This window comes from Pelodiscus sinensis, chromosome 32 (assembly GCF_049634645.1).
Source record: "Pelodiscus sinensis isolate JC-2024 chromosome 32, ASM4963464v1, whole genome shotgun sequence".
NCBI classification, from domain to species: domain Eukaryota; kingdom Metazoa; phylum Chordata; order Testudines; family Trionychidae; genus Pelodiscus; species Pelodiscus sinensis.
The window spans coordinates 5,660,759-5,675,271 of record NC_134742.1 but is presented as its reverse complement, the minus strand read 5'-3'; the positions used below and the strand labels follow the sequence as shown (position 1 = coordinate 5,675,271).

Below are 14,513 nucleotides of genomic sequence, written 5' to 3'. Positions count from 1 at the left end.
CTGCCAGTCTGTCCCCCCACTGAACCCCGTTTTTCTAGCTCCTCCTTCCACATCAGTTCTCTCTGTTATTAATAGCTATAGTAAAGGAAAGAACAAGCTCTATGATCCTCCCCTCTCCAGCAGCAAGACCCTCTCCCTGTTAGTGCCAGGCAGATCCCAGCAGTTCCTCGCTCCCTGCTGCCTGCTTTATACTCTTGAGCCTCAATGCCCCCGGCTGGAGTCTGCCCCCTTCCTTCTGCTGCAACCTCCGCTCTGATGGCAGAGCCCTGGGGTCCTTTCCCCCCAGGCTTAGAGAGATTCAACCCTGACACCTCCCCTGAGACTCCCTCAGCCTTAGGAGCCAGGCACTGAGCAGTGTGTGTAGGTTGAGTGATGCCAGGGGAGATGGTCCCACCGATTAGATTGGATACAGCTGGGGTGGTGAGGTAACCCAACCCACTCAGCCATGGGCAGTACTGCAGGCTGTTTTGCCTCTAACACTCCTCCCTTTCCTCTCTCTTCATCTCCTGCGCCCGCAGTGCTAGACAGGCCTGCCAGACCAACTTGTGTCCATGGGCCTCTCTGATGCCCATGAGTAAACCTGAGGGCAGATGATGCCAGATGGAACAAAAGCTCTTTGCTGCCACAGAAACCAAATGTAAGAAAATCCCTCAGTGCCATGACTAACCATCTCCCTATGGAAACCCAGGTCCGGCTCATTCCCTACAGCCCTTCCACCAGGGCTCTGACCTGCCTGATCCTAAGTGTGCCCAGCCACAGGGCCTCAGCTCTCCCGCCTATGAGAGACAATTTCACAGCCCAACAAACCCATCAGCCACCGAGTCTTTCCTCAGCCTCCCCTGTAGGGACAGACCCTGACCCATATGGGAATAGGAGGAAAAGCTCAGACCCTGCAGACAAAAGAGGTTTCCCCAGATCCAAGAAGGGTGGGGAGAAAGGCAAAGACACCACCAGACAGACAGGGCCCCAGAACCTAGTTCCCATGGGAGGGTCAGATCCCTGTTGGAGTAGCAGAGGCGCCCCAGGACCCAGTCAAACATAGGAGGTTATGAAGAGCAGCTCAGGCACCCCAGAGGGGAAAGGCCCCCTGGTCGCTGGCTCACAGAAAAGGAGGGAGAAACCCTCCAACCTTGGTGCACACAGTGGGTAGGGAGAGGGAACTTCTCTCCTCTGAGGGGACAGCTCCCTCCAGATCCTGGCAAACCCGTGAGAGGGGAAAACATGGAGGTGATAGATGCTCCAGCCTTATTCTCCCCCAACTCCCTGCCATTCACCCTCGTCCCTCCCTCCCATTTTCCCTCTCCTCTACACCCCACCTCTTCTCCCTTACCTGTGTCCCATGCCTCCCCCCCGTTCTCTTTTTTTTCTCTACCACCCAACCCCATTTACCCTCGTCCCCATAACTCTTCTCCTCTCTTCTCAGCAAGCATTAGCTTGTACTATTTATTTTATTTTCTAACCCAGTTTAAGCACTGTCAGCAGAGAAGCTAGTAGGGTCTAGTGATGGGCTCAGACGTGTGTGGGGAAGGCGGAAGAGTTGGGTGTCACTTGAGTTCAGAGCCTGCACTTCCTGTGGTTTCTAATGGGGAGGGTCTGTGCTGCTTTGGGAGGTGAGCCCTGAGCTGCAGAGCCTGGCGGTCAGTCACTAGCTGTTCTGTTCCCTCCTCTGAGTACCTGCTGAAAAGGATTCACAGCCAGGAAAAGCTTGGCTAATGGAGGATGAAGAGGGTTATACGTCATTACACCTTCGCCCAAAGGAGAGAACAGCAGACCGCTCACGTCAACCTGAGACCCAAGGTAAGTGACTCACTGTCTCTCTGGGAGTCCATTCCCAACTCTGCCTTTACATGGTACTTTGCAGGGAGGGGCCAAGGGGAAATATCACTTGTGAATGGGAATTCTGGATGTGCCAATGTGACATGCCAGTGACGGCACAGAGAACTGCAGGGGGCGTTGGCTAGAGGTGACAAAGTGAGGGTGGGGCTATCTGGTGGAAGAGAGATTGCACAGAAAGGCTGGACTCTGCCTTAACTAGAGTGGGAGCAGACTTTTGGCATATGCAGTAAGTAGGAGTTGGGAAGATTATTTACGGTAGGAGCTGGGGGAATGCTAACGAGTGTGGAGGAGCCTTCTCTAAGGTGAGACATCTGTCCATTGGGGATGTTAGTAATATCAGGGGTGCAAGATCCAATAAAAGACAGGACATACAGGGATGCTACTTGGGAGGCTGTGCAGGATAAGATCAAAAATGTAAATGATACAAACGGGCATCAAAAGATTTAAATAAAAACAGGCCGATGGTTAAAAGTGAAACTTGTAAAAGTCTGTCCACAAATGCGAGAAGTATCAAAGCAACAAGCCGGTGAACTGGAATGGAGTCAGAAACCCGGACATAACAGGTGGCAGAGTTGATCAAATTAATGGGGCACTATAGCACCCATGTGTAAACAAAAAAGGAAGCAAACATTAGATTTTGGAGGCACAATATGCCAGTGTAATTCCAAATGCTCATAATACAGATACACTTATTCTCACACGACTGCACCAGTCTCCTGACTTTCAAAGAGCTTTTGATAAAGTCCCTCACAAGAAGTTATTAAGGAAAATAAGGACTCGTATATATAGATACATTGACCAGGACAGTGATTTTAAAAGTGATTTTTTTCAGAAATAATTACTCTGCTTTGAAAGGGCACTGCTTATTCTGGAATAAAGTGATTTTAATTGGAATAGAGCATATAGAGAGCTATTTGGGAAAAACCATCTGGTCAATTTCCCTGTGTAGACAAGCCGCTGGTATTCAGAAACTACAAGCTGGGAATTGAGACTTGCAGGAGACAGGAAAGAAGTAGTAGGACTTAGTGGTCAGTTTCATTGTAACAATAACTTAGCAGGAGGCTGGCAAAAGGTTCAGTGCTAGGCTGGTGTTTAATATACTCCTGATCTGGAAAGGAGGTTGGTCATAGGCTTCAAAGCTGAAGAATGTCACTAGAGGCTATGTCTAAACTGCAGGCTTCTTTCGAAAGATTGCGTCTAGACTGCAGGCGGATCTTTCGAAAGAAAAATCCGCTTTTTCGAAAGAGAGCACCCAGCGAGTCTGGATGCTCTCTTTCGAAGACGGCCTCTTTACATTGAAGAACGCCTTCCTTCGAAAGAGGAACTTTCGAAGGAAGGCGTTCTTCCTCGTGAAACGAGGTTTACCGCCATCGAAAGAAAAGCCGCGTTCTTTCGAAATAATTTCGAAAGAACGCGGCTTGAGTCTGGACGCAGGGGAAGTTTTTTCGGGAAAAGGCTACTTTTCCCAAAAAAACCCCTGAGTCTGGACACGGCCCAAATGAATTATGTCAGTCACTCCGGATTTACTGTATCTATACAGGAGCAAGAACTGTGCTCAAACTCCATCTAGAGCTGAGCTAGTTATCTTCTCCCCTGTGAGTGATGTAATATACAGCTCTTCAGAGCCTTTTCTCCTTTCTATATTTGGGTCTTCTGGTTCAGTTCTCCTATAGAAGCATCCCTCCGACCTCAGAGTTATAAAATCAGACACCAGTAAATGCCTCATGGTCACGTCCTGGAATGAAACTTTTCACAGTGCAATACAAACAGGTCCCTATTGCCTCCTTGGGCCAGGAGGCAATACGCAGCAGAAGCTGAGGTTGAAAGGGCCTGATTTTGCATATCCTATGATGGCAGTTCTGGGTGTCTGGGAGTATATAAGTGGGCTCCAACTTGTTTCAAGTTGCCAGACAAGACCTGGAGCTAATGGGGTGTGGCAGAATTTTGCCGTATGTCTACACCGGTGCTAAAGAAGTGAGCTCAGTTGGGGGAGATATATCTACGGTAGCCCATATGAGCTAGTGTACTAAAAATAGCAGCATCTCTTGGGTTAGCCACCCCCAGAGTAATCCCATCCAAGGTGCTAGGTATATTGTCACACAATTACAACAACAGGAAACTTGGAAATGGCAGAAGTGCTTAACAACATCTTTGTTTCGGTTTTCACCAAGAAGATTGATGGGGATGGGATGCCTAACACAGTAAATGCTAGAGGAAATGGGGTAGGTTTAGAAGTTAAAATAGGAAAAGAACAAGTTAAAGGTTAGTTAGAAAAGTTAGGTGTCTTCAAGTCACCAGGGCTTGATGAAATGCATCCTAGAATACTCGAGCTGATAGAGAGGGTATCTGAGCCTTTAGCTACCATCATTGAAAAGTCATGGAAGTTGAGAGAGATTCCAGAAGACCGGAAAAGGGCAATATAATGCCCATCTATAAGAAGGGAAATAAGAACAAGCCAGGAAACTACAAACGAGTCAGCTTAACTTCTGTGCCAGGAATGATAATGAAGCAAATAATTAAGGAATTCATCTGCAAATATCTGGAAGATGATAAGCTGATAGATAACAGCCAGCATGGATTTGTAATGAGAGAAGCAGGCAATTTAGAATAGCAAAAGGCTGGGCATTCCAGTCACTAAGGGTGTGTCTACACTACTGCGCTAATTCGAACTAATTTAGTTCGAATTAGTTAATTCGAACTAAGCTAATTCGAACTAACGCATCCAGACTAAAAAACTAGTTCGAATTAGAGTTTCGTTAATTCGAACTAGCATGTCCACATTAAGTGGACCCTGAACAGGGCTTAAGGATGGCTGGAAGCAGTGCCGGCAGGGCATCAGATGAGGACTTAGAGCGTGGAGCTGCTGTCTCAGGCTAGCCGAGGGCTGCGCTTAAAGGGACCCGACCCCCACCCCGACAGACAGTTCTCAGGGGTGCCCCACTTGCAAAGCAGTCCTGGCTTGGATTGCCCGGAGTACCCACACTGGGCACATCACAGCACTTGGCCATCAGACCGGCTGAACTTGCCGCAGGCTGCCATCTGGGGAAAGGGGACAATTGGGGGGGCTGCAGGAGAGGTTCCACCCCCAGAAGCCTGCAGAGCCAGCCCAGTCCTCCCCATCGGGGGCTCGTACCCCATTCCTCCCTCACCTCCTTCCACTTACCCTTCCCTAGCCCCCCTTCTTATTGATGTACAAAATAAAGATAACGTTTCTTCCAACATTGACTCTGTCTTTATTGAACAAAACTGGGGGAGACTGGGAAAAGGAGGTGGGAGAGGGGAAGAGAGAGGGTGGGAGAGGGGAAGAGAGAGGGTGGGAGAGGGGAGGGCAACTACAATGATGAGGGGTTTGGAACAGGTCCCATATGAAGAGAGGCTAAAGAGACTGGAACTTTTCATCTTAGAAAAGAGGAGACGGAGGGGGGATATGATAGAGGTCTATAAAAGCATGAGTGGGATGGAGAGGGTGCATACAGAAAAGTTCTTCATTAGTGCCCATAATAGAAGGACTAGAGGACACCAAAGGAAAAGAATGGGTAGCAGGCTTCAAACTAGTAACAGAAAGTTGTTCTTCACAAAGCAAAGAGTCAACGTGTGGAACTCCTTGCTGCAGGAGGCTGTGAAGGCTACAACTAGAACAGAGTTTAAAGGAAGTGAGATCAAGTAATGGTGGTTGGGTCCATGGAGTGCTATTAGCCAGGATGTAGGAGTGGTGTCCCTGCCCAAAGTTTGTGGCAGGCTGGAGAGGGATGGCACGAGACAAATGGCTTGGTCACTGTCTTCGGTCCATCCCCTCCAGGGTCCCTAGGGTTGACCGCTGTCGGCAGACAGGCTACTGGGCTAGATGGACCTTTGGTCTGTCCCAGTTCGGCCATTCTAAGCTCAGGGCTCAGGGTCGGGGGTCTCAGTGGACCCTCTTGATTTTCATGCACACCTGCTCCTGGGTGGCCAGACTGGCAGCTAGCCTGCCCTAGACGGCCACTTTCCTGTGCCTAGTGCGGAGGTCGTGGATGAGGTCCACGATGTCTGCACTAGACCAGGCGGGTGCCCGCCTCTTGCAGACCTGGGCAGGCTCCTGGGAGCCGTCAGCCTGGTCCCGGGAAGAGGCGAAGGGCTGGTGGCAGCGGGTGGGTGGCTCGAGCCGTGCCAGGTGCAGGGTCTGCTGGCTGGGTGCTGGCAGGCTTGCACCTGGCATGGACACCGTAGCCAGCCCGTGCCCCTTTAAAGGGTCCGGGGCCGGGAGGGGGGGCAGAAGAGTTTCCCTGGTGGTGCCCAGAGTGGCCACCAGTGAAACCTGGGGAGGGATAGCCTCCCACTAGTTCCAATTAAGTGGCTACACAGCCCTTAATTCGAACTAGCTAATTCGAACTAGGCGTTAGTCCTCGTGGAATGAGGTTTACCTAGTTCTAATTAAGCGCTCCGCTACTTCGAATTAAGTTCGAACTAGCGGTTTGCTAGTGTAGCGCCTATCAAAGTTAATTCGAACTAACGTCTGTTAGTTCAAATTAACTTTGTAGTGTAGACATACCCTAAGGGATTGTTAGATCATCATGAAAAGACTGCAGCAAACTGCACTTAAAAGGGATTGAAGCAAAGCTTTGATATGTAACGTGATCAGATACACACCACTCTAAGAAGACTAGAACCATGTTGTGACATAATTGACAGTAGGAATTTGTTAGTATTTTCTTCACTTTGGCAGTATTTTTCTCTTTCATCACCAGGGTGCCCTCAGCATGATGTAGCTCTTAACTTACAGGCTTTAAACTATTCCTGGTATGTCAGGAGGAATATAAATATCCATTGATGGGTGATGCACATGCACATCCATTATTGCTTGCTCTATGTGCTGAAGATCTTTCACCAGACTCTGCCTCTTACAGATCATCCTCCGTGCCCCTGCTGGCATCGGCTCGCTCTGCGGCTGGGAGCAGCTTGGTTCCTCGTCCAGGTGGCATCTGTGATTCTGAGGGGCATTTGGGGTAAGCACCTCCAAATTAATTTGTGCCAAATGCAACACCTCGAAATTTCCCCATCTCCTGCATTTCTGATTCCAACGCTCTTGTGAATAAAATCCCAGACACGTCACTAGCACCAAAACAGGATCAATAGGACATTTACAGGACAAAGTTGGAGCTTGATACACAAACCCCATGTGAGCCCTCTCCTAGAGCTTCACTGCAATCAGTGTGCAGGGCAGAGTGGAAGACACCGAGCGCTGTGCAATAAATGCAATAGTCTCTCATCTTCTCTCATGTTCTATCTCCCTGGCCCAGTTCTGAATGTGAAAGCTGCAGTATGTCATGGGCGGCTGATCCCAGAGCAGTAGCTGCCATTCATGCTCATGCTGTTCTGAAGTTTTTCAGCCCAGAGGGTGTCTGAATTGCCTGGAGAACAACAGTACTGGGGAGAGACTCATCCCTCAATGCAACCGCAGCCCCGGCCTGACAGATTTCCAGTCCCGCCTGAAACAATTTGTGTGTGAATCATCTCCCAGCAACTCAGCAGGTACCTCACCTCCTTCTCTCAGCTGCGCCTTGCACTGCAGCACCACCTACTGGTCTCTTGGGGTAATGACACAAACTACTGCAATAAAACGAGATTGGTGGGTGGGATCAAACCTGGGACTTCTGAAATTAGACATATGAGATTCTACTGCATGAGCTAAAAGCCACAAGGCCTTAGCTGAGTCTGTAGAGCAGACTCATGAATCTCTAAATGGTCTCAGTGACGCTACACAGGAAGGTGTGAGAGTTACCCAATAAATACCCTATTGCTACAAAATACTTAGGGCAGCTGGCAGCAACTCCTGTTTAGTTTCCCTGCTTCTCCCATTGTAAACAGGTCCTGTGGTACCTTTGAGAAGCTTTTACACTTCCATTATTCAAACCAGGCCTTGGGAATACGGGATGAGGGGAACCGTCGGGCTGATGAAACAGGCTTTCTTTGAGCCAGGAAATGCCATGCAGGATTTGCTGAGATGTGGACTCTGAAGAGTCACCATTTCCCCTCTGGCTTCTGATGCTCAGGAAGACTCTGCAGCACGACACCGTAACAGCATGAACAGTCAGAAATGCTGGGCTTACCCTGGTATGGCAGCTATGCTGTGCTTAAAAGATCTTTTTCAGGGGGATAAGGCAACATGCCACATTTATTGAACATACATAGATCAATCAATATTTATCATATGCATATGACACATTACACTCATGCAGTCTCTCTCTCTCTCTCTTTCTCTCTCTCTCTCACTCACTCATACACACACGTACACAAGCACACTCCATCTTGTTGTTACCAATAGTTGCTCCCCCTAACTGCACTGGCCAGGTGAGTTAGATGGAGAGGGAGGGAGGGAATGGAGCCAGGCTTCTGCAGATCTGGATTGATGCTCCCATGTAGACAAGATGAAAACCCGGGGTCCCTCTGCAAGATGCCTCCTATTTATCCCTCTCTTGCAGCCAATTAGTAATCACCTCGCCTTTCCTAATACTGCTTCAAAGAGAGTTCTTCCAAGGGCAGGCACTTGCTTTACTCCCAAGGTGTCTGTATGTCCAGTCTTCTTAATGAGTTCACTTCACTGGTATTGTCTTGGATCTGGCTCCCAGACCTTCACCACCCTGGCAACTGCTGCTGGAGGTGCTCCCCTTTCAGTCTCCATTCACACCTCATTCATTTCAACAGGGCAATCAAGAAAAGGGGAGAGATCTCAAAAGACATTTTTATCTTACAAGATCTATATATCTTAATACAAAGCTATAGGAGAAATGTTACAGAGAGTCTATAAGAACACTTAACAAAGATAGATCTAAAAGGACAAGATCTTAATACAAAGTATAATATTACAGGGATTTCTCCACAGCTCACTCTGCACTGGGGGCTACCCATAGAGGTGGGGAAGGAGGTGAGTTCTGGGCCATGTTCTCCCTCACTCAGCACACAGGGGCAGCAAGTTTGTAGAAATTTTGGTGGGGTCCAGAATCCCTGCACCCCTCCCCCACTCAAAGTCCCCGCCCCCAACATGTGCCTAAAGTTCTGCGAGGGAGTTTAGATGCTGGATGCAGGCTCTGGGCTGGGCAAAGGAGCGGGGCGGAGGAGGGGGGGCAGAAGGGGGTTAGGATTACAGGGTCTGTGATGGGGTAGGAGGTGCAGGAGTGCAGCGCTTACCTGGGGGCATTGCCCTCTGGCAGCAGCTCCTAGGCAGGGGGAGTCCGGGAGGCCTCCGTGTGCTTTTCCCCACAGGCACCACCTCGTTAGCTCCCATTGGCCACAGGGGTGCCCGGGGGGAGGGACAATGTGTGGAGACAAAGCTTCCTTTCCACCCAGGAGCTACACGGACATGCTGGCAGCTGTGCACGGAGCCAGAGATGGCAGGAAGTTGCTTTAGCCCAGCTATGCTGTAGATGGCAGGGGCATCTGGAGACATTTTAAATCTCCCAGGGGCAGCAGGTGAAGTTGGGGGATGCATGGGGGTGAGCACACAGAGGCAGCAAGTGAGGCCAGAGTGAGACACAGTCTGAAACTTTGCTGGAGCTGGACCACTAATATTCCTGGTGCCCAGGCTGCAAAAAACTTGCAAGCTCTGCCAGCACATGGCCCCAGTGGTCTGTTGCCTCCAGGGACACTACATGGGGCAGAAGCTCCTACTGGGGAGGAAGGCAGAGCTGGCTGGGCTCCCACTGAACACCTACCCCCTGCTTTCTGCCCTCATGAGAACAGATTCTCCAAGTCACCCACCAGCCCTGAGTGAGAGCAGTGAGCATGGTGCTGAGCCAGGTCTAAACCGTGCTACTGGTTTAGGAAGGGGAAGTTATTCCCATTGCATATAATAGAATTTCTGTATTTTAATTTACTTTTTTTAAGAAACTGAAGCATGACTGTGTGCAGGACGGTTACAAAGCCAAACTCCTGAAAGTGAGGAAATGGCAGATTTACAGTCACCCGCACAACCATAATCCAGCCCCCATTTATGTGTGCCTTGCGATACAGTCTCAATTACACGGTTACTTACTGTTTGTCTCCCATGGCTGCTGCCTTATTCTGTGTGTACACTGATCTGGTGCCCATGTCCATGATGGGTCCCCAAACAAACATTCCCTGCACAGGAATAACCCACAGTCAGGCTGAGTGACAGCCACATGGGCAGCCATGAACGTGGCGTTTCCAACTTTGACTTTGTGACCTAAATGAAGTTCTTTTAGCTTTGCACAGGCCGTGTTACCTGGAGTGCAAACCACAATGGCTGTTCAGTGGGACACAGGAACCCTGCAGCAGCTGATGGGAGGGAGTGAAGGAGAATTCCAGCTGAGCCTGACCTGCACAGGCCGGTGCTGTTACTCACAGCTCACAAACCACACCAGCAGCCTCCTTCCTGGCCCACAGCTGCGAATTGGTTATGGGACCTGCCTTCAAACAAAGCCCCAGCAATGGGGCTACTGGAAATGTTGAGCCTGTGCACAAGTTCAATGAAGTTCAGAACTTCCAGCTCCATGACGCGTTTCCATTTACCCCTCCAGAGGGACCAGGGTGCAAGCTCTGCCCCCCAGACTGGCTGCTGCACCGGGACAAGTGCTACTGGGTGTCTAAAAATAGAACTCCCTGGAACGAGAGCCGTGATGACTGTTCAGGGAGGGGCTCTCGACTGCTAGTGATCCGGGATCAGGCCGAGATGGTAAATAAAATGTGTCCTGGGGATGTGAGCATTGCTAGTAAGAGTTAACACACAAAACCCCTGTGCTGTGTCTGTCAGGGTTGCTCTAGTAACACCCACACAAGCGAAAAAGCAAGGAAATGAAGGTTAAGGCTACCACCCGCACAGAACCTGCGCTTTATAAAACTAGGGCTTTATTTCGAACTACCGGGTCCCTGCTGCGTGTAGACACGGGCAGTTAGTCTGGACTTGTAAATTTCCCAGCAACCAGCCGGGAAGATGCAAAGCAAGTGTGAGATATTTAAATCCCGGGCTTGATTTACAACTTCGAATGCCTACATTAGCCTCCCTAGTTCGAACTAGGAGGCTAGTGTAGACATACCCTAAGGGAAGTCAGAGGAAGAGTGCTCTATTTCTAAATAAGAACTGTGTAGATGCTCCCAATTTCAAAATAAGTTATTTTGAAATAAGCTACACAATTGACGTAGCTTAATTTCCATCGCTTATTTTGAGTTATGCCCTGCTGTGTAGACCCACCTTTACTGTGCTGGGGGGTCATTACTCCAACTCTGTGCCTGGGCTAGGGTAGATCAGGGCTTTTGGCCCAGAAGGACAGTGAGACAGGGTATCCCAGTGGGCAGGTAGGAAGGCTCAGTGGTATGATCAGCCCATTGGGTGACAATCTCAAAGTGATCCCCGTGACACATCCCTTCCCAGGGCCCACTGTCTATAGAGCCTGGGGCCTGGAACTGCTGTCAGTAGGCCTAGAGGAGGAGTGGGGAACTAAACCCAGCTCCCAGCATCTCTGGCTAGCACCTTAACCACTTCATCCTCCTTACCCCCTTCTGTGTCATTTACAGACTTTCATTCAAACGAATTCCAAAGACACAAACGAGGTCTGGCTTGGACTCACCAGTACATCCCCCACAAGGAATTGGACTTGGATGGACGGCTCCCTGTTAAATACAACACTGTGAGTGGCTTTATCTGCTGGGTCCATATAAGGTGTGCAGGAGGAGTTGTTGCTTTTCAGCACTGGTGAGAGCAGAGGCTACATACACGCAGGAGGAATGTGAAGCACTAGCCATAAAGAGATGAATCCTGAGCTTCATTCCACGGCTTCCATCAGCAGTTGAGCTAATCCTGCTGGGTGGGCTTGGTAATATGGACCCATGTTTCCAGAAATAGACCCAGCCAAACAGCTGCTACTACAGGGTCATAGGATAGGGAGTGTTTTATCAATCAGGGCTCTATAAGGAACAATTCAGCAGTTAATTCAAGAAAGGTGTCAGAATGAGGAAAAGCTGTTAAAAATCTTGTTCAAATGTTCTAAACAGGAATTTGTTTATGTTATTTCTCAGGTTCAAGGCAGTACATCCCCCTAAGGGAAATACCAGCTGTGGGGTGATAAAAGCATATGAGATTCATTTTGAGAGCTGCAGTGCTGCATCTAAATGGATTTGTGAAAAAGACGCTTTCCTGGTATAGAGAGAAACACAGCTCACTGATGTCATCTCTGTGCAAACAAAAATCTTCTTTTGTTTCTGTCTGTCATATGAATGATGAATATGAAGAATGTAAAACTTCAAAAAGAACAAATGGGCTAGCCCCTCCCCCCCGGTCCCTTTTATAAGGTGTCTAAAGAGAGCCAGAAAAACCTTTCTTGCATTTGAAATTCAGGTCCTGTCTAGGCTGGAAGATTAAGGTACAGGGAGAACTAGTGAAGTGACATCACAAGTGGGGGTTAGGAGGTTCCAATGAATACTTTATTTCTCCCCAAAAATGCAGTTTCAGGGCTTCAGGTAAAAAACAGGGAGAAAAATATCCTGGTGGATGTGCAAATAAGAAACCACCTTGGGCAAAAAGGCAGGGTGGGAGCGCAGCCTGCCCTTATCCTTAAAAAAGACGATATACAGGGGGTCCATCATTAAAGTCCTGAGTTCTGACACTCACCTGGCCAAGGTAATGGCCACCAAGGACAGCTTCCAGGAAAGGTGCAGAAGGGAACATGTGGACAACAGCTCAAAGGGGAGGCCCATGAGCCTTGGGAAAACCGGATTTAGGTCCCACGAGGGCAAGGGCTCGCACACCTGAGGGTAATCCCTATCCAATCCCTTGAGAAACCGGTGCACCATTGGGTCTGACAAAATGGTCCTGCTCCCCAAACCAGTATGGAAAGCCGAGATGGCTGCTAGGTGTACCTGCATGGAGGAAGGAGCCAGGCCCTGAAGGCTGAGCCCCAGGAGGTAGCTGGCACAGGGGCGTCCAGAGGGGGGAACCCCTTGTCACCTGAGCAGATTATGAAACGTTTCCACTTTACCAGGTAGGAAGACTAGGTGGAAGGCTTCCAGCTCCCCAAAAGCACTGCTTGGACCTGCTCTGAGCACTGTCTCTCTCTAGCTGTCAGCCACGGAGCTTCCACGCCATGAGGTGCAGGGAGCAGAGGTTCAGGTGCCTGAGCCTGCCAAACTCCTGGGAGATTAGGTCTGGACACAGTGGGAGCGCCAGAGGCTGCTCCACTGAAAGTGCGAGGAGGTCCAAGTACCAATGCTGACGAGGCCAGGCCGTAGCTATCAGGATCACCGAGGCCCAGAATTTCCTGACCCTGCGAATCGCTGTGGGGATCAGTGGGAAGGGGGGAAAGGTGTACAGCAGGCCCCAAGGCCGGGAGATCCTCAATGCGTCCCCCAGAGAACCCGGGCTGTGCCCGATTAGTGAGCAGGACCAGGGACACTTCCTGTTGACGAGGGTGGTGAACAGATCCAGGAGGGGAAACCCCCACCTACAGAAAATGGAGAGGGGTACCTCCGCCTTTAGGGACCATTCGTGCCACCTGCTGAGGTGGTCCATCAACTCCTTCTGAGTCCCGGGGAGATAAGCGGGCACTGGGTGAATATGGTGAGCCACACAAAGCTCCCATAGGAGGATAGCCTCCTTGCACAGGGGATAGGAGCGAGTACCGCCCTGTCTGTTTATGGAAAACTCCGCAGCCACGTTGTTGGTCAGAATCAATATATGCTTGTTTCAAAGCTGCAGAAAGAAAACCCCACAGGCGAAACGATTAGCTCGCAGCTCCCTGACATAGCTATGAAGGGAGAGATCCTCTAGGCCCCACATACCTTGCATCTGTAGCTTCCTGAGGTGGGCACCCCGACCTGTATCGGGAGCATCCATTACGAGCTGGATGGATGGAGAAGGACTGAGAAACGGCATCCGCTGGAGCACCGTCTCCACGTCAACAGCCACCAGTCGAGGGAACTCAGCACATCTGCGAGCACCGTCACAACCCCGTGCTGAAAAGCTGGGTTGTGGATCCATGCCAGCCACAGTTGAAGTGACTGTAACCTTAGCCTGGCCAACCTCACTCATATAAGTACAGGCCGCTGAGCCCCAGCAGCCTCCTGGCACAACAGCCCATTGTGGTGGGAAAAAAGGGAGCCATAATATGCTCTCTTTCAGTGTCGAGAAGCACTTTCTGGGGACGGAAGCCCTGGCCCTCATTGCATCCAGGAAGGCTCCCACAAACTCTATGGTTTAGGTGGGACCCAGAGTGGATTTGGCCTCGTTCAGTATAAGACCCAGTTTGAGGCAGGTATCCCTTATAAGAGTTATATGGCTGATCACCTGCGACGGGAAAGAGCTTCTTATGGGCCAATCGTCCAGGTATGGATAAACCTGGACCTGTCGCTTCTTCAGGAACGTAGTCACAACTGCCATACACTTTGTAAAAACCCTGGGGGATGTAGAAAGTCCAAAGGGGAGGGCCGTAAACTGATAATGGTCGCAGCCCACCATGAAACGGAGGAACTGCCTGTGAGCATGTGTGATAGAGGTGTGAAAATAGGGGGTCTTTGAGATCAAAGGCAGCGTACCAGTCTCCTATGGCTAGGGAGGGAATGATGGAGGACAGGGTTACCATCTTGAACTTGGATTTTACTATGAGAGCATTCAGGTCCCTCAGGCCCAGAAGGGGACAGAAGCTGCCCTTGGTCTTTGGGACCAGGAAATAACAGGAGTAGAAACCCTTTCC

The 14,513-nt window shown here is 49.9% G+C and overlaps 1 protein-coding gene across 1 annotated transcript; it reads left to right on the top strand.

Annotated features, from left to right (window-relative positions):
* Positions 1–13,050, top strand: LOC102450220 (killer cell lectin-like receptor subfamily B member 1B allele C). The gene is made up of 6 exons (XM_075913470.1): positions 1–1,797; positions 6,720–6,818; positions 7,195–7,344; positions 10,350–10,504; positions 11,344–11,456; positions 11,845–13,050. The coding sequence occupies exons 1-6, from the start codon at positions 1,713–1,715 to the stop codon at positions 11,969–11,971; spliced, it is 729 nt and encodes a 242-aa protein (XP_075769585.1). The 5' UTR covers positions 1–1,712; the 3' UTR covers positions 11,972–13,050.
* The last annotated feature ends 1,463 nt before the right edge of the window (positions 13,051–14,513 follow it).

Coding starts and splice junctions, on each gene's coding strand:
- LOC102450220 (XM_075913470.1), top strand. CDS start 1,713: ATGGAGGATGAAGAGGGTTATACGTCATTACACCTTCGCCCAAAGGAG. Junction 1,798..6,719: donor ACGTCAACCTGAGACCCAAG/GTAAGTGACTCA, acceptor TGCCTCTTACAG/ATCATCCTCCGTGCCCCTGC. Junction 6,819..7,194: donor GATTCTGAGGGGCATTTGGG/GTAAGCACCTCC, acceptor GCTGTTCTGAAG/TTTTTCAGCCCAGAGGGTGT.